The 16,079-nt window shown below is 35.0% G+C and overlaps 2 protein-coding genes across 2 annotated transcripts; both read left to right on the forward strand.

Annotated features, from left to right (window-relative positions):
- Positions 1-605: 605 nt before the first annotated feature.
- On the forward strand, positions 606-4,127 carry LOC135789283 (uncharacterized). The gene is made up of 2 exons (XM_065299060.1): positions 606-638; positions 2,151-4,127. The coding sequence occupies exon 2, from the start codon at positions 2,181-2,183 to the stop codon at positions 3,609-3,611; it is 1,431 nt and encodes a 476-aa protein (XP_065155132.1). The 5' UTR covers positions 606-638; positions 2,151-2,180; the 3' UTR covers positions 3,612-4,127.
- Positions 4,128-5,975: 1,848 nt separating this feature from the next.
- rap1gapl (RAP1 GTPase activating protein-like) lies at positions 5,976-16,044 on the forward strand. Its single transcript, XM_065299059.2, has 19 exons — positions 5,976-6,260; positions 6,337-6,369; positions 6,444-6,537; positions 6,793-6,828; positions 10,653-10,700; positions 10,864-11,061; positions 11,176-11,273; positions 11,495-11,573; positions 11,656-11,709; positions 11,821-11,904; positions 13,098-13,198; positions 13,300-13,429; positions 13,514-13,684; positions 13,774-13,845; positions 14,053-14,139; positions 14,235-14,390; positions 14,520-14,603; positions 15,011-15,021; positions 15,105-16,044. The coding sequence occupies exons 1-19, from the start codon at positions 6,196-6,198 to the stop codon at positions 15,175-15,177; spliced, it is 1,674 nt and encodes a 557-aa protein (XP_065155131.1). The 5' UTR covers positions 5,976-6,195; the 3' UTR covers positions 15,178-16,044.
- The last annotated feature ends 35 nt before the right edge of the window (positions 16,045-16,079 follow it).

Genomic DNA, 16,079 nt, shown 5'->3' on the forward strand with positions numbered 1-16,079 from the left:
CCGCCCCCCCACTGTTTACAATTCTTTTTCCGGCGCCAACATGACGTCACCATAATATACATAATAAAAGTCTCATCTATCTATCTATCTATCTATCTATCTATCTATCTATCTATCTATCTATCTATCTATCTATCTATCTATCTATCTATCTATCTATCTATCTATCTATCTATCTATCGTTTGTTTGTTTGTATGTCTTTCTTTCTTTCTGTCTGTCTGTCTGTCTGTCTGTCTGTCTGTCTGTCTGTCTGTCAGTCAGTCAGTCAGTCAGTCAGTCAGTCAGTCAGTCAGTCAATAAACGTTCATATTTATAGAGACAGATAGACAGACTAACACAAATTAAATAAATAAATATAAAAATAAAGCTGTAAAAATTGCTGGGAAATTTTTAATCCAGTGCTGGGTCAAAAAGGACAAATCCAGCCTTTGGGTTAAATTAACCCAGAACATATTTATATTTGATCCAATGGGTTAAAACATCCCAGCTAGAGTGTAGAAAATGAAAGTGTTTTAAAAACTGACTCATAAGTGGGAGGGGCTACTTTACATTCTGAACAAACTTGTTAGTATCCTGAACCACCCATGAAAACATAACACATTCAGCCAGATGCCTAGATCAAGCCTCAACATAAACAGTAAGTAGTCCTATATATTTCTTTATTTGATGGAAAATGTGACATAGTATGGCAAGCTGTTTTAACTTTTATTAGTTGTGTTCTTGATATCAACAATTCAATTTTCAATAGTTAAAATTTTAATTCTTGACATTAGATATAACATTTCTACTAGTATCAATGGCAATTCTTGATATCAACAATTACATTCCCACTAGTAACAATGTTAATTCTTGATATCAACAATTTAATTCTTGATATAAACAATTTAATTATTGATATTGACAATTAAATTCTTGATATCTGTAATTGTATTTTCACTAGTGAAATATCACCATAGGCTGCCATTCAAATTCAATTCTTGATATTAAGAATTAAATTTCCAGTAGTAACAATGTTAATTCTTGATATCAACAATTCAATTATTGATATCAAGATTTAAATTATTGATATCCACAATCGAGTTCTTGATATCAACAATTAAATTGTTACTAGTTAAATGGTTAATTCTTGATATCAATAATTAGATTGTCACTAGTAACAATGTTTATTTCTGTTATCTGAAATTGTATTTCTGATATCAATATAATTTCAGATATCTAAAATGGCTTTCTTACTAGTAACAATCCCATTCATGATATCAGAAATCAAGAACTCGATTGTTGATATCAATATTTAATTCTTGATATCAACAATTAACATTGTTACTAGAAATGTAATTCTTGATATCAAGAATTGAATTGCTGATATCAAGAATTAACATTGTTACTAGTGGAAATATAATTGTTGATATCAAGAATTAAATTGCTGCACTGTAAAAAAAAACTTTTTTGTTAAATCAACTCAGATTTACAAGTCATGTCAACAGAAATTTGTTGTCACAACTTATAAAATATAGTTGAGAAAAGTCAACTTAAATTTATAAGTTATAACAACTCACCTGTAGTTATAACAACTCATATCTAGTCAAGATAAATAATAGTAAGTTTAAATGACTTGTAAATCCGAGTTGATTTAACAAAGAATTTTAAGGCAGCAAAGTATTTTTTACAATGTGATATCAAGAATTAACATTGTTACTAGTGGGAATGCAATTGTTGATATCAAGTATTGCCATTGATACTAGTAGACATTTTATATCTGATATCAAGAATTAAAATTTTAACTAGTGAAAATTGATTTGTTGATATCAAGAAAGAACACAACGAATAAAAGTTAAAACTAAAACAAATATATGTGTGTATGTGTAAAATGGGTTAAATGTAGTTGATTGGTATTGAAATGTAGTATATAAACAAATAATGCATTTATATAAGTAGACTACAATAGCACACACTTGTCATGGGCATATTGTGATTATTCAACAAAAGTATAATTTTATCTTAAAAATCTCATCTTGACTGACACATTAAAGAGAAAAACGAAACTTAACGATGAGCACCAGGGCACATGACAGAGTATGACTCACATACATGCAAAATCATCCCTGTGCACATCTCTGTACTTTACTTCATATCCTGTCATGTTTTCTAGGTGGAAGAAACTTTGAAAAAAATCAAAAACATGGAGCATAAAAAACACAGAGTGCAGCATGGGGCAGAGAAGGCTGCTGAATGGAAAGATGAGAGTTGCATTAAAGGAAAATGCTTGGATGACAAGAAGAGATGGAATAGTGCCGGGTTATGTGAGCTGGACCTAAATATAACGATGGAGGTTGGATTAATTGGGAACATGGATGTAAAGAAGGAGATACAAGATGAAAATAAACCAGCTCAATTTAAAACCGTAGGACATGATACAAAGGGACAAAGTAGAATAATAGATGGTCCAAAGATGCAGTCTTGTACAAAGATACCTTGTGAAGAAACTACTAAGAAAGAGATCGTAGGTCAGCTGGATGTCAATGACTACCTAGTCCTTCTAAAATCACTACGCATCAGTTTACCCAAAGGTGTTCTGAACCCTAAAGTCATCGAACTCTCACATACTGCAGACATGATTCAGAAAGCCAAGGATATTGTGAAAGATCTGGAAAACTTCAAATTCAAGTTTAACAGCATTCCACGTCTCGGCTGCCGGGAAGTTAAGAGCTCACTGGCACTGAAAAAAAATGGGAAAGTTCTTGAAACAGCAATAATGATTTTCTTTGAAAAAATAAAAGATTCAGAGGAAACCCAGGAAACCCTTAAAGCAAAGTGGAGGGAGAATGCATCAAACACGACCTGCAGATTTAGATTCAGAGACAAATACAAGAGAGTTGCCATCTCCGCACCTGCTATGTACGCCACAAGAGAAACAAGGAGCTGGAAACATTTGGAAGTTGGGGAAAATCTTGCACATGTCTGTGAGGGTACTGCAGTAAGAGTGCGCGATATTGAGAATAGACAGTACTGTGATGAGTCAACTCTTGAGAAATACCCCCCTTGTCCTGAAAAATTTGGCATGTACTTCCAGAACCCAGCAGATGAACTTGAATGCCTTAAATTTTTCCATGAGTTGGGTGAAATAGGCGAAAACAAGAGAATGAGCTATACCAAAAATAATAAAGTGGATTTTGGATTTCTAAGTGGAAGACTAGACTTCTTAGCGGAGGTAACAGACTCAAGAGCTAATTGCAAAGCAAAAGAGAAATTTGTGATTGAATGTAAAGGAACCACTGGGGATATGGTAGGAAAACTCTTCACCAAACCAAAAAATGGTGGCCGTCATGCGCTGCTGAAAAAAAAGCATGAGTGCTACTATCAGGTTCAGGCCTACATGTACATATTAAATAGGTCAGCAAAACAAACACAAACCTTCACCTCAGATAGGGCTGTCATGGTGATCAGACACTATCACGAGAATGGACAAGTACCCAGAGATTTCTACTGGAATTATATGGAGAAGGATGCAGAAGTGCAGCAGCAGATAGATGAACTCTGTGCTTTCTGTAAAGAAGACGTTCTGGCCTGTTTCCTGGCTGTTCTTAATCTGATATTCCAGCTGGATGAGTAACAAGAGAATAAACCTATAGTGCGATTTCCTAGACAGGGATTTGACTAAAATAAATGTAAGAGCTGTTTTAAAATACATCAGTTCCCTTTGTGTTGCCTCGAAATGTACACAAGTTACAGATCCTACCTTAGATCCTCACGTGCAGAATGTTTTTATTGTTGTGTTTTTTAGTTTATTCCTAATCGTTTATTTACATGATCATCATAATCATTTTATAATCATTAGTTATCCATATAATTGTTTATTTGATTATTCAATATTATTTTTTATTATTATCCATTTCATTATTACAATTTTTATCATTATATTTTCATTTATTCATCATTATATTTCTATATTTTATTATTCATTAATTCATTATATTTCTATGTTTCATCATATGTAAACAGAGATAGATAAAGAGAATGTTTATGGAAGCTCAAGGTTTGTGGAATGTTGCTATTAAACCTTTTGGTATAACAGTGCATGTTGAATTCATGCTTGGGGGACATGGGTTGAACATTGAGACATATGCAACTGAAGCTGTCCATCAATAAAACTCTGTTCTATTTTATCATCTTCGTCTCGTGTCCTCTGCTTGTGCTCTTCTCTAGCAACGATTGATCAACCTCTTAACTGACAGAAGCCTGTTAAACAAGTAAACGTATATTTTCTGACGTGATCTGGCGTCCAGGGCTGGATCGTTTTTTATTTTGTCTGTGGTGTGGAGACCTGATCTAACCCAAGTAATGTTTTTAGTTTGTTAAAACTATTATATTTCATAATTAAACTAAGGCCTAGTCCTGTCTTAATCTAATCTCTGTCCAGTAAATGTGGCCACCAAGTTAAATGAACTTAAATATATTTAATATAAGTTTTTGGGGGACCCATTAATTGAATTGAGGGAACAAGTTTAATCAATCAAAAATAAGTTCAGTCAACTTTATTAGGGTTTTCCACTGTAAAAATTTCTTGTTGCGCTTAAATTATTAAGTTTAATTTTCATTCTCTTAGTGGAGTTGCTATAAATTATAAAAATAAAGTTGAAATAACTTAGGCTAGTTTAACTTAATTTATAGCAACTCTTTACTAGTCAAGAAATAAATTAATTTTAAATTTAAACTGATTAAACTTGTAAGTGCAACAATTAATTTTTTACAGTGTATGGAAGTTAGTGGTGCTCTTGCTTCCTGCTTACAAATAGTAACTAAATTGACAAATTTTTTATAGAAGAACTATGTAAAAATAAAACTTTGAAGCTGTACTATTTGATGTTGATATTTAGGAATTCCTGTGTGTATGTTGGTGCAACAGAATATTTTGTAGAATAGGGAAATATATCATTTATAGTTCTGTTTTTATTTCTCCCTTAGTCAGTTATGGACATACCAGCTGAATGTTTATTCAAAATAAATGAATGGATGTTACATGTGATACATAATTGATAAGGACATTTATTGTAAATGAATAAAATAAATAATAAATAGGCAATATGAGTTTAAACAAATAAATAATAATAATTTATACTTAATATGTATTGTTTTCTATGCCAGGCAAGCACAGTGTATGTTCTGGCAGTCAGGGAGTTGATTTGTTGTACTATTATATTTCTAACTGTTCATTAAGAAGGCTTTAACCTAGTTGAAGTTAATTATTATAGTTAGTTTTAAGTGAGGTACATTAGATTAGCAATGACACTGTCTCTGTGTGTCACTGTCCCAAATGGTTCTCCTTTACTGTGTTTACATGGAGCTAGTTTCACTTTCCGTTTACCATTCACTTGCAAATGTGCATATTCAGAATTCAAGTTCAAGGACAAAAGTTAAGGACTATTAAACACAAAGTGAAGCTGCAAAATTGGACTCTGATTCAAATATTCAGTTTAGCCATTAAATATTGCAATTCAATATTTGAACATACAGTATATAATTGTCTATTTCTATATAATGTTTTATATAAGTAAAATTTAAGTAATTGTAAATAAACAGTTGCCTTTATAATTCAACAGCATAAACAATAAAGATTCCTATCACACAAGTTTTTTTTCTCATCCATGTTTCATTTCTCTATTCTCTCATCTGCTAAGTCTCTTGACCCCTCTCTCTCTTCCGCTTTCCCTGCTACCTCCCTCTCTCGCCCCTCTCACCCCCGCTGCCTTACCTCCTCTCTCTAAGAGAGTTTGCTCAATAATTGATGAATCTTGCTTACTGAAAGGGTAACAGGTCTATAGCAATAGTCCATCGCCCATTCACATGTATCTATTTCCCCTCCCAGGCAGGTTTTTTGGAGGTGCTGAATTAAAGCTACATAAACACTTTAATTGTATCTGTGTGCCAGCTTTCAGCTTGTTTGAAAGTGTGCAACAGTTCACCGATCTCTGATGTCAGTGCCAGAATGGGCATTCAAGAGTTACTGCTGTCAGTCAACAGGCAGCAGGAGAGAAGGAAGGATGTAGAGAGAGATTAAATGAGAGAGTGGCAGGGGGCACAGAAAGAGAGAGAGAGAGAGAGAGAGAGAGATGCTGAGAGAGTAGCAGTTAATTCAGCAGTGATGGCCTGCATGCCTGGTTAGCATATTTCTGTGTCTGTTTGTAATACACGCCGTCATGGAGAAAAGAAATGAGAAGTTGTTCTCTAGAAAAAGAAGTTTCACATTCGGAGCTTACGGAGGGTGAGTAGATATCTCAGATATAATTTGAAGACCAAAAACCTACAACTGATTTAAGAATCTTTATTTTTTGATACAGGATTGACAAATTCATCACTGGAACTGAGAGCAGGTCAGATTCAGTATAATTCAAGTTTATTCAGATCCTGGTCTCTTCCAGAACTGTAGTGTATGTGTGTTTTACAGCTGTGCTGAATCTGTGGGACACAGCATACTGGAGATTTTAGATTCACCCTCCAGTGAGGCTAAGCCACTCACCTCTGCCACATCCAGCCAGAAGGTAAGAAATCATCTAAAATATACTTTATTAATCTTCAAAATATGATGTAAGTTACATTTTGTAGATAGAAAAAATATTTTGTAGATAGAAAAAATATTTCATCAAAATTTTAGGAATGGAAACAATTTTCGATAAAACTCTGCAATTTAGATGAATTGAATTCTCATTATAAAGTGTTGCATTTTTGTGTATGTTTATTTTTAACAAATGCACTTTGTGTAATTTTCTACCTTTTTATTCATATTTTTTCTGCAGGTGACAGAGTTGTTTGCGATAATTGAAAAGCTACAGGTAATATCATCCTTCTCTTTCCAAATTCTCGGTCCGTGTAAATACAGGTGGGTTGTCTTGTTTTTTGGCCCGATAAAATGCTGCTTTTAACTTGATTTCTTTTGATTTGTCTTTAAATTTCATTGGAGTTTTAACTTGTCATCTTCGTGCGTTTATAAAAATTCTTTAAAAAAAGTAAAACAAACAGGAGGTTTAAACAAAAGTCTCGGTTTTCTGTATATTTCAAGGGATTGTTTACCAAAAAAATAAAAATGATGTCATCATTTACTCACCATCATGTTGTTACAAACCTGTATAAATGTATTTATTCTGATGAACACAAAGGACAATATTTTGAGCAATGTTTGTAAACAAACCGTTTTTTAGCACCATTGACTTCCACAGAAGTATTTTTTTTTCTACTATGGTAGTCAGTGGTGCTTCCGTTTTCCGCTCCATTACAAACATCTACCTTTGTGTTTGGCAGAACAAATAAATGAATACAGATTTGTAACAACACAAGGGAGAGTAACGATGACAGAATTTTCATTTTTGGGTGCACTATACCATTTTTTTTATTCGCTTTGGTACTATTTTAAGTAAGGTGTACATTTTCAAAACTCTTCGTACAAAAATTCTTCATCCTTTCAAAACCTGATGTAATGCTTTCAGTAAGTTGCACCAGTTTTCAGTCCACATAATTAAATACAAGATTATTGTAATATGTAATGAGAACCTTTGGTTTAATCACTGAAACACAACAGTATGATCTTCTTTCAGTTTAGTACTTTTAACAATCAGTTTATCCAACAGCAAATAAGCACAGACTGGTTTTCGACTCTCTATACATACACTTAAGACATAAAGAAATGTTTTATTAGAAAAAGAATACTGTGAAGATCATTTTGTTTACATGTGCCCTGTCAAGAACAGAAAGATTTGTATGCTTGCTTTTAGGAATGTGTCTCTCCGATGTGCCCTATTGAGTGCCCTTAAACCCGCGCGCGCACACACAGACGGAGGGGGAAATCCAAACTGCCAACAAACGCCCCACATACGTTGTTTTTCATTACTCTATTCGCAAAATGTATGTTACAGTTTTTTACAGATGCTAGGACACATTTCTCAATACTTAGGTCACTTTTGCAAAACTCTTCACACAGTGAGCACAACAGAAGTCTATGAGGGCATAACTGAGGATCGATTATCATTGTTTTGGCACAAAATGCATTCAATGACTACATCTCTCAAATTTCATGAACCAGCATACCAGCAATCCCAGCATATGTTGTGTTTTGGTGCTAGTGTGCTGGTGACCAGCTAAGCCAGCACCAAACCAGCATGGGAATGATGAGCTGTTTTTCAAAATTATCTCTTTGCCTAGTTGAATATGGCCAGATAATTCCATTAACAAGCAATATCCTTATTAGCAAGACAACGCGGGAAGAACCGTCTTGAATGTTGAATCCATCCTTGCATAGCTACAGTGTCAACTTGGTTACAGGCATCCTCCGTGGCCTGAGTGGGAGGTATCTGAGCCTGGAGATCGTAAAACTTCCACGTAAAACTGAGAGTATGGTGGAAGGTATAGGACTTTCAACTGTGAATGGTGGATAAAAACAATTGGACAAATGGAGAAGACCAAGTAGATAAGCATGACTATGTATCTGTATCAGTGGATGGTACAAATTCTTATATTTTGGAATTTCTTGGAGTGCAAAAAATTAAAAATAAACTACATAAAATATTGGAGATTTCTGCATCATGTCTGTTTCATTCCAGTAACATATATTGCTATAAACAGAGAAAACATTGTATAATGCTACATATTGTTAGTGTTTTTAGGTGATTGTTTTGTGGGTGACATGTCGGCTGTCAACCTTTGCTAGTGTTCTGGAAGAATGAGTTGATTTGAGACCTGAATAAAGTGTTTTGGTAGTTGTAGTGCATTTTGAATGTGAAATGAACTGCTTTGCCAAGCTGAAAGTTTGTTAGGAGAACTGTGTGAAGAGTTTTGCCAATGTAACCTAAGTATTGAGAAATGTGTCCTAGCATCTGTAAAAAACTATAATATACTACAGTAACAGACACAGTAGCGCAACTCTCTCCAAAGTTTACACATCAAGAGTTCTGATGCGTCAAGGCACTAACTGTGATTGTACATGTCAGTACTGCATTCTCATCCCATCTCCAACAGTTTAATACTTACTCACACATCCAAACGTAGTCAGAGAAGTGCCTCATCTTCGTTGCAAAACAGCATCCTCTCAATGAATCACTCAAATCACATCAGTGATGCACGGGTTGATCCGAAATGAGCGGGTGCCTGCGGTCACCCGTCATTACGAGTCATCCAAAAGTATTGTCCTGCGGTAAAGTTAGTTTTATGTTTGACATTCGTTTGATATTCAAATGCAAACTCATTAAACTCTTTGTGCATTCCATGTTTTGAGCTCAATCCAGTGTAAATGTACATAAAAAGGGTTCTCCGTTTTGTGTATATGGAAAGTGCCCAAAATAGCTCTTGTGCCATAGAGTGGGGATTATTCAGAGTAATTTGCAGTTGTTTTGACAAGTCTATGACAAAATAGCTCTTTTGCCATAGAGGGGGAATTATTCTGAGTAATTTGTAGTTGTTTTGACATGTCTATGACGAATGCTTTCTTAGTTTAATGGATTTAAAGAATTACATTTTTATAAAATATTAAATTAGTATAAAAAGAGTCATTTGCAAATTTCCTAAATAAAGTCTTGAGCCATGAAAGGGATATTTTCTGGAACATTTATGCGTTGGTTTGATTAGTAAGGCTTAATTAATAATATTTTTTCTGTGATTTTAAGCCTTGTGCCATGAGGAGAACCCTTTTTTATGTACATTTACACTGGACTGGGCTCAAACATGGAATGCACAGAGAGTTTAATGAGTTTGAATTTGAATATAAAACAAATGTCAAACATAAAACCGCAGTAAATAACTGAATGATATTCGGGCCGCGGTCGGTCGGGTCTTTGAAATTAAGATGCAAATTAACTATTTTAAACAATTGCGGGCGGGTTAGTTGAAAACGTCGGTCGGTTGAGGGTTGTTTATACATTGGCCCACGAATTACTGATTCGCATTGGCTACCCGCCAATGTGGCCGGTAGATTGACAGTGTTACCCGCCAATTGCAAAATCCACCTGCATTTGGCGCATAGGCCCTGGTGGTAACCACAATTGGTCATTACATTAGATATACTGTAAAAGTGGGGGTGTAAACACTGGCAATTTCTTTCAACATTGAGCAGGACAGATATTAAGGAATAAGAAGAGCTTGTGGACAAGGGATCCGTCAGAGAGGTGGGCAGGTGACCAGTTTGGATTTTTGTACTAAGAGTTTTGAAAATGTACACCTTACTTGTGAAAATAGTACCAAAGCGAATAAAAAAAACTGTAAGATCAGTTGGATTTAGTGCTGGTCAAATGTATTTACGCAAATCAGATGAGAAGCATATCAAAAGTATTGTGATCATTGCATGTGAAAAAGACAATTACTTTATATTAAAGGTATTTTTTGATGACAAAATTATTAGGTGTGGTGAAAAAGTGAATGTATAATTTTGTGTCTTGTACTAAGTCACTTGAACATGTGATTACATGTTTACAAAAACGGACTATTTGATGATCTGCTTTGAGTTTTGTACTATCAGTTGTGAGGTTTTACCACATACTTGTGAAAATAGTACCAAAGCGAATAAAAAAACTGTAAGCTTAACATAAATTAAGAAATTGAATTACTCAACCTTTAACCACCTGAAGTAATTTTTTTACCTATGGGTTTTTCTGTGGCCGGGTTTTATCTTCAGGGTAGCAGATTGGATGAACAGCGTTGTGAGTTCCCACCCCCTTTGAAGGTAGGGACTCTATAAGAGAATGATGGTTATCCAAAATGATTTTCTTGGGTTTAAATACTGGTCTGTTTGATATTTTTGAAGGCACTTAAATGATCAAATGTCCATATACTACAGAACCATTAGATACAATTTTTCTCTTACATAATTGCAATTATTCACTCAGACACGGCTCTTAAAGATTGGAGATGGTTTACCTCTCATCCTGCCCCCTCAATCTGGAGGCTATTGGATCGATCCTCCCTTGGACAGACATGTGGAGACCAGCCCAACTTTCTCACAAGGGGGGTTTGGCCTGGAAAGCTACGATATCATGGAACGAGACAGTGAAGCTAAAATGTACCAGGAATTCTTCCGCCACAGAGTAATAATTTTTTTTTAAATAATGTTTTTTTATTTTTATTAATAATGGGAAAGGTGAGGCACACATCCTGGTTAAAGTTCATTTTATTGTTCGTTTCTTTCATCTCTTCTGCAGTATCATCATTCTTTCACAGCCTCTGACCCCTCTCTTGGGCCTTTAGTTTTGTCTATTTGTCTTGAAGAAGAAGAAAATCGCCTGCGAGTCATTCTGAGGTGTGTGTTCAAGTTTGTTCAAGGTTTAGAACCTAAACCTAAATCTAACATACACCCCTATCCTGCAATCTGATTGATTAATGAAAATGTTGATCCAGGACCAACAATGGTACATCCTACTGGGTGAAATCATGTTTACTGTCCAGAATATGGCTTCACGTATGACCTTACATTTAAATCATTATAAGTAAACAAGTTTTTTGTTTATTTTGTTTAACCAGGATGAAGGAATGCTCCCTTCATGGAACATTCTCTGTTTCTCTCTTTCAACACTTTCCAACAGCCGTAGAGTTGGCAAAGGTATCCTAGAACCACACATCCAGTTTTACTTGACTGATGTTTTACATGGATATTAACAGAGATTTGATTTGTTTTATTTTAGATGCTGTGCTCAAATGTCAGTATATCATGTTTTGAGCCTGTGATTTACTTAAAGGTATCTTTCTCTTGACAAATCTGCAATCGTCTGGTACTCATGATAAAACTCAGGCAAACACTACTATAAGATTATCACTAATAATTACTTAAACTCTTTGTGTCTTCTAAGGCCCCTGAGCTCATAATGGCATTTGATGAACACAGGGTGTCTCAAAACTTTAAATTTGGGGTCTTGTACCAGAGAGAAGGACAGGTACTATGCAGACACAAGATTTAATCCTTTACCTTCTTCAAATGTTCAAGCAAAGTTAAAACAACTTGATTTTGCAAGTCAATTTAAAATTTTGTATTAATTAAGGCTGACATAACTTATAAAAACAAGTTGAAATTGTTTTACTTAATTTGTTAATGTTGATTTGACAAAAATGCTGCATTTTTTAAAGTGTTAGGATCATTTTTTTACAAATAAGATTTTAAGCTGTTTATTAAGCTTGATGAATATAGTTTTTTGACATAAATTATAAAATATTTACATTACCAACACCTAAAAAAGTTTGCTCATCTTTAAAAAAGTAAAGTACCTTGTTGCCTTAAACTTTTGCGTCAATTCAACTTAAAAATATTAATTGACAACCATTTTTACAAAACCTTTTTGAGTCAACTAAAATTTTTAATTTGAAAGAACTTAATGCTTAAAGGCAGTCAGGTAAATTTAGTTTTAAGTTGAACCAACAAATCTTTTTATAGCAATGGCCGCGATTTAGCCGTCTAGATTAACTAAAGAGCCAAATAAACTCGAATTTGGCAACATGCCATTTGTTACACGTAACTTGCGAGATGTATGATATTTTATCACGTACGCAATGTCAACTGTGATAACAAGGTGTTTGGTTTTATTTCTTTTATTTCATTTATTTTGGGCCCATTTTTAGACGTCTATTAAATTTTCCCATTTGCCTTGTTTTAGCCGTCTATGCTGGGTTTGGACACCTATTAGATGTCTTTTAAATGCAAAATTGCTTGCTTGGTAGTTACAATCCTTAGATTGTCCCTTAGTCATTCAGTTTTTAAAATCTGTCAGAGGTAAAGAATGTGTTATAACATAAGTTGGCAGTTTCCCAAAGAGGGATTAGATTAAACCAGGACTAGACCTTGGTTATATTAGGACATTTAAATTCTAATTTTAGTTTTTTACAAACATACTTTACAAAAAAAAAACATTACTGATGTGCATATTTAGAAAACGAGAAAAAAAAACAATGGCAGTGTTATAAGATACAAGATAGATCAGTGCAAGCTGTTTTTAGTTAAGACATCTCAAACATGCATTTTAGGCACTAGGCTTAAGTCTTGTCTGGGAAACCACCGTTAAAAGATATACAGTACATGTGTTTTTATTTTACACTCTATCATATTGTTTCTTACATTTTGATATATGTGATGTAGTTAACTGAAGAAGATATTCTCAGCAACAACGAGGAAAGTGAAGAGTTTTTGGAGTTTCTGTCGATACTAGGACAGACAATCAAACTACAAGGATTTACTGGGTAAGAGGACTCAATCTTTGGGTAAATGATACCATTTACACTGCACTACTTTAATTTATTGTTTTAGCATTTAAACAATGTTGAAATTTTCCATCTCTTAGCTTTAGAGGAGGCTTGGATGTGTCTCATGGCCAGACAGGAGATGAGGCAGTGTTCACCTCCTTCCATGGAAGAGAGATTATGTTTCATGTTGCCACTAAACTCCCCTTCACTGAAGGTGATACCCAACAGGTTAGACTTAATGTATGGATCAGGAAAGCTAAAATAATCAAAATTTTAGCCATCCTTATATTCTTGTCTTATTTCTACTCACAGCTACAGAGAAAAAGACACATTGGCAATGATATAGTTGCTTTGGTTTATCAGGAGGGTCATACACCTTTCATCTCGGATGTGATCAGATCCCACTTCTTGCATTGTTTCATCGCAGTACGGAGGATAAAGAGAGAAAGTGAGGGAGAGGGAGGGGATGGAGGATCATTTCAGGTAAAGAGATGGCTACATTTCTGTTGATCATGAGACAGTATTAAATTTTAGGGAATTATATAACACAAAGCTCAATGTTTGATTGACAGGTGTCTATCACTGCTAGGGAGGATGTGCCCCCATTTGGCCCGCCTCTTCCTTCACCACCCATTTTTACAGAGGTGAGAACACATAACGGTTTGTTTACATACATAATTGCAATAAATTACAATTTGGTCTCAAATAAGCAATGGTGTGATATATTTCCTGGATCTTCAGCTTTTGTTTGCAGATGCCACCTGGTTTGTTTTTATTGGAGTGACATTCATACATATTTAAGTGTGGCTTATTGATCAGTGCCTGATGATGCTCTGGATTTCGACTTTCAGGGTTCTGTTTTGAGAGAGTTCCTCCTGACCAAACTTATAAATGCTGAAATCTCTTGCTACAAAGCTGACAGATTCAGTCGACTGGAGGTAACCAGCCATAAAATCACCCTGAAACCGATCCTCATATTTGTCAGTCACAGCCATACATACTCTTATGTATTTCTCGCCTTGTATCATTTCAGTTACGCACACGTTCATCTCTCTTGGAAGCACTGCGGTCTGAACTATCTTCCCGCACTCAGTGCATGCTGGGAGAGCCGACACAGTCCAGCATCCCACTCACTGAAGGAGGGAGGGGTGTCCCAGAGGCCAGTGGGGGATTCATTGAAAACTTTAAGGTAGACGTACTGTAAACATTAGGGTGAGAGCAACAGATTTAAGTAGCACAAAAGACTACCTTCAAACTAGTTTGTTTGATTGTATTTTGACATTAAAATGAACCATAAATTAGTATCTCTCCATTTTAGAGAGCTATAAGGGTGCGTAGCCACTCATTCGATACCTTGGGAGTACCAAAGAAAGCTGGTGGTGTGGCAGGACAGAAACCAAAGGTAACAACAAACACCACAAACATAAATCATCAAATTTTACATTTAGCCAGCAGATGTTTTCTGAATCTGGTCATTAATTCTTATAGGAGTGGTTTCGCGGACAGAGATTAGGTCAATCCAGGACTAGGCCTTATTAATATTAGGTCATTTCATAAGTTTTTACAAACATACCTTACAAAAACACTACAGGTGTGCATCTTAAGACAAAACAATGTCAACGAAATATGTTAAAAATGAAACAGGACAAGGTTTTTTTTTTTAAATTAAAGCAGCTTAAACATGCATTTTAGTCTGGGTCTAGGATAAGCCCTGTCCGGGAAACCACCGGATAGTGATTTTTGTTTGAGTTTCATTTCATCTAATGTTCTATTCTATTTCTTCTATTAACTGCTTAACGTTGCCTAAAGGAGGGTGAAAGGTGAGAACAAATACATAAACCATTACATGTTATTTAAAGAACATAAGATATTCACACAGGTAAAGTTTTAATCTATTTTACAGTGACCCAACAAGCAAGCCTGATGTGTGCTTCACTGAGGTGAAAGGTCAAACAAGTCCGCAAGATGACCTATAAAGGGCAACCTAAAACTTCTAAATATGCTGAAGACATGAAGAAGGGTGCTTATTGTTCATTAGACATGATACAAAGCACATTTAAGTAATAAGCACATTAAAGGCGGGGTTCATGATTTTGGAAAAACACTTTGGAAAAGGGGGTCGGGTTGAGTACCAAAACACACTTAGCCAATCAGCAGAAAGTGGCATGTCTACTAACTGACATCGTTGCGTATGTATGGGGTGGGTCTATCAAAAGAAGGTCTGGATTCTATTAGGGTAGGGGTGTCTTTGTTTAGGTGATTTCAAATGTCAACATTGACTGTCAGAGATCCTGCACCCCGCCTTCAAACTAAAATAGATTTTAAGGTAAGTTATTAGACTCGTGAGACTTCATGCTGCACCTCAAGAACCGACAAGTGGATGTCATCACAGTTCTGCGAAAGTCACTTGAAAGCAGACTTTGTATGATCTCAAATCGCGCTCATGATACTTTGACGTCTTCCTCCTATTGGTTCTTGTTGTACCACATGAAGTCGAACAAGCCTATTGCTAGTTTTAGATAGTCAGAGACAGAAAATATTAAAGGTTTCATGCATATTATCATTTGAATGTCTTCAAAGTGGCAATTTTTAATCTAGCCAACTACAAGGGGGTTACATTTTTGGAGGAACCATTCTTTCAGATTGTCGAAGTATTGAAAATGTACTCGTATTTTAGGTTTCATCTTTAGTGGCAAAGCCAAAAAAAGCTTAACTTTTTTCTGTATCTTTTAATAAGTCATGTATTGTTTATTTTTTGTACTATTAGGTTTTAGCATATTCAAAAATGATTGTAAACCCTTTATCTGCATTCAGAAGGGGAATAAAAGCAACCTGGAAACACAGCGATTTTGTAATCAAGATTGAGAAATTGTAGCAA

The sequence above is a fragment of the Paramisgurnus dabryanus genome, chromosome 13 (genome assembly GCF_030506205.2).
Source record: "Paramisgurnus dabryanus chromosome 13, PD_genome_1.1, whole genome shotgun sequence".
NCBI lineage: Eukaryota > Metazoa > Chordata > Actinopteri > Cypriniformes > Cobitidae > Paramisgurnus > Paramisgurnus dabryanus.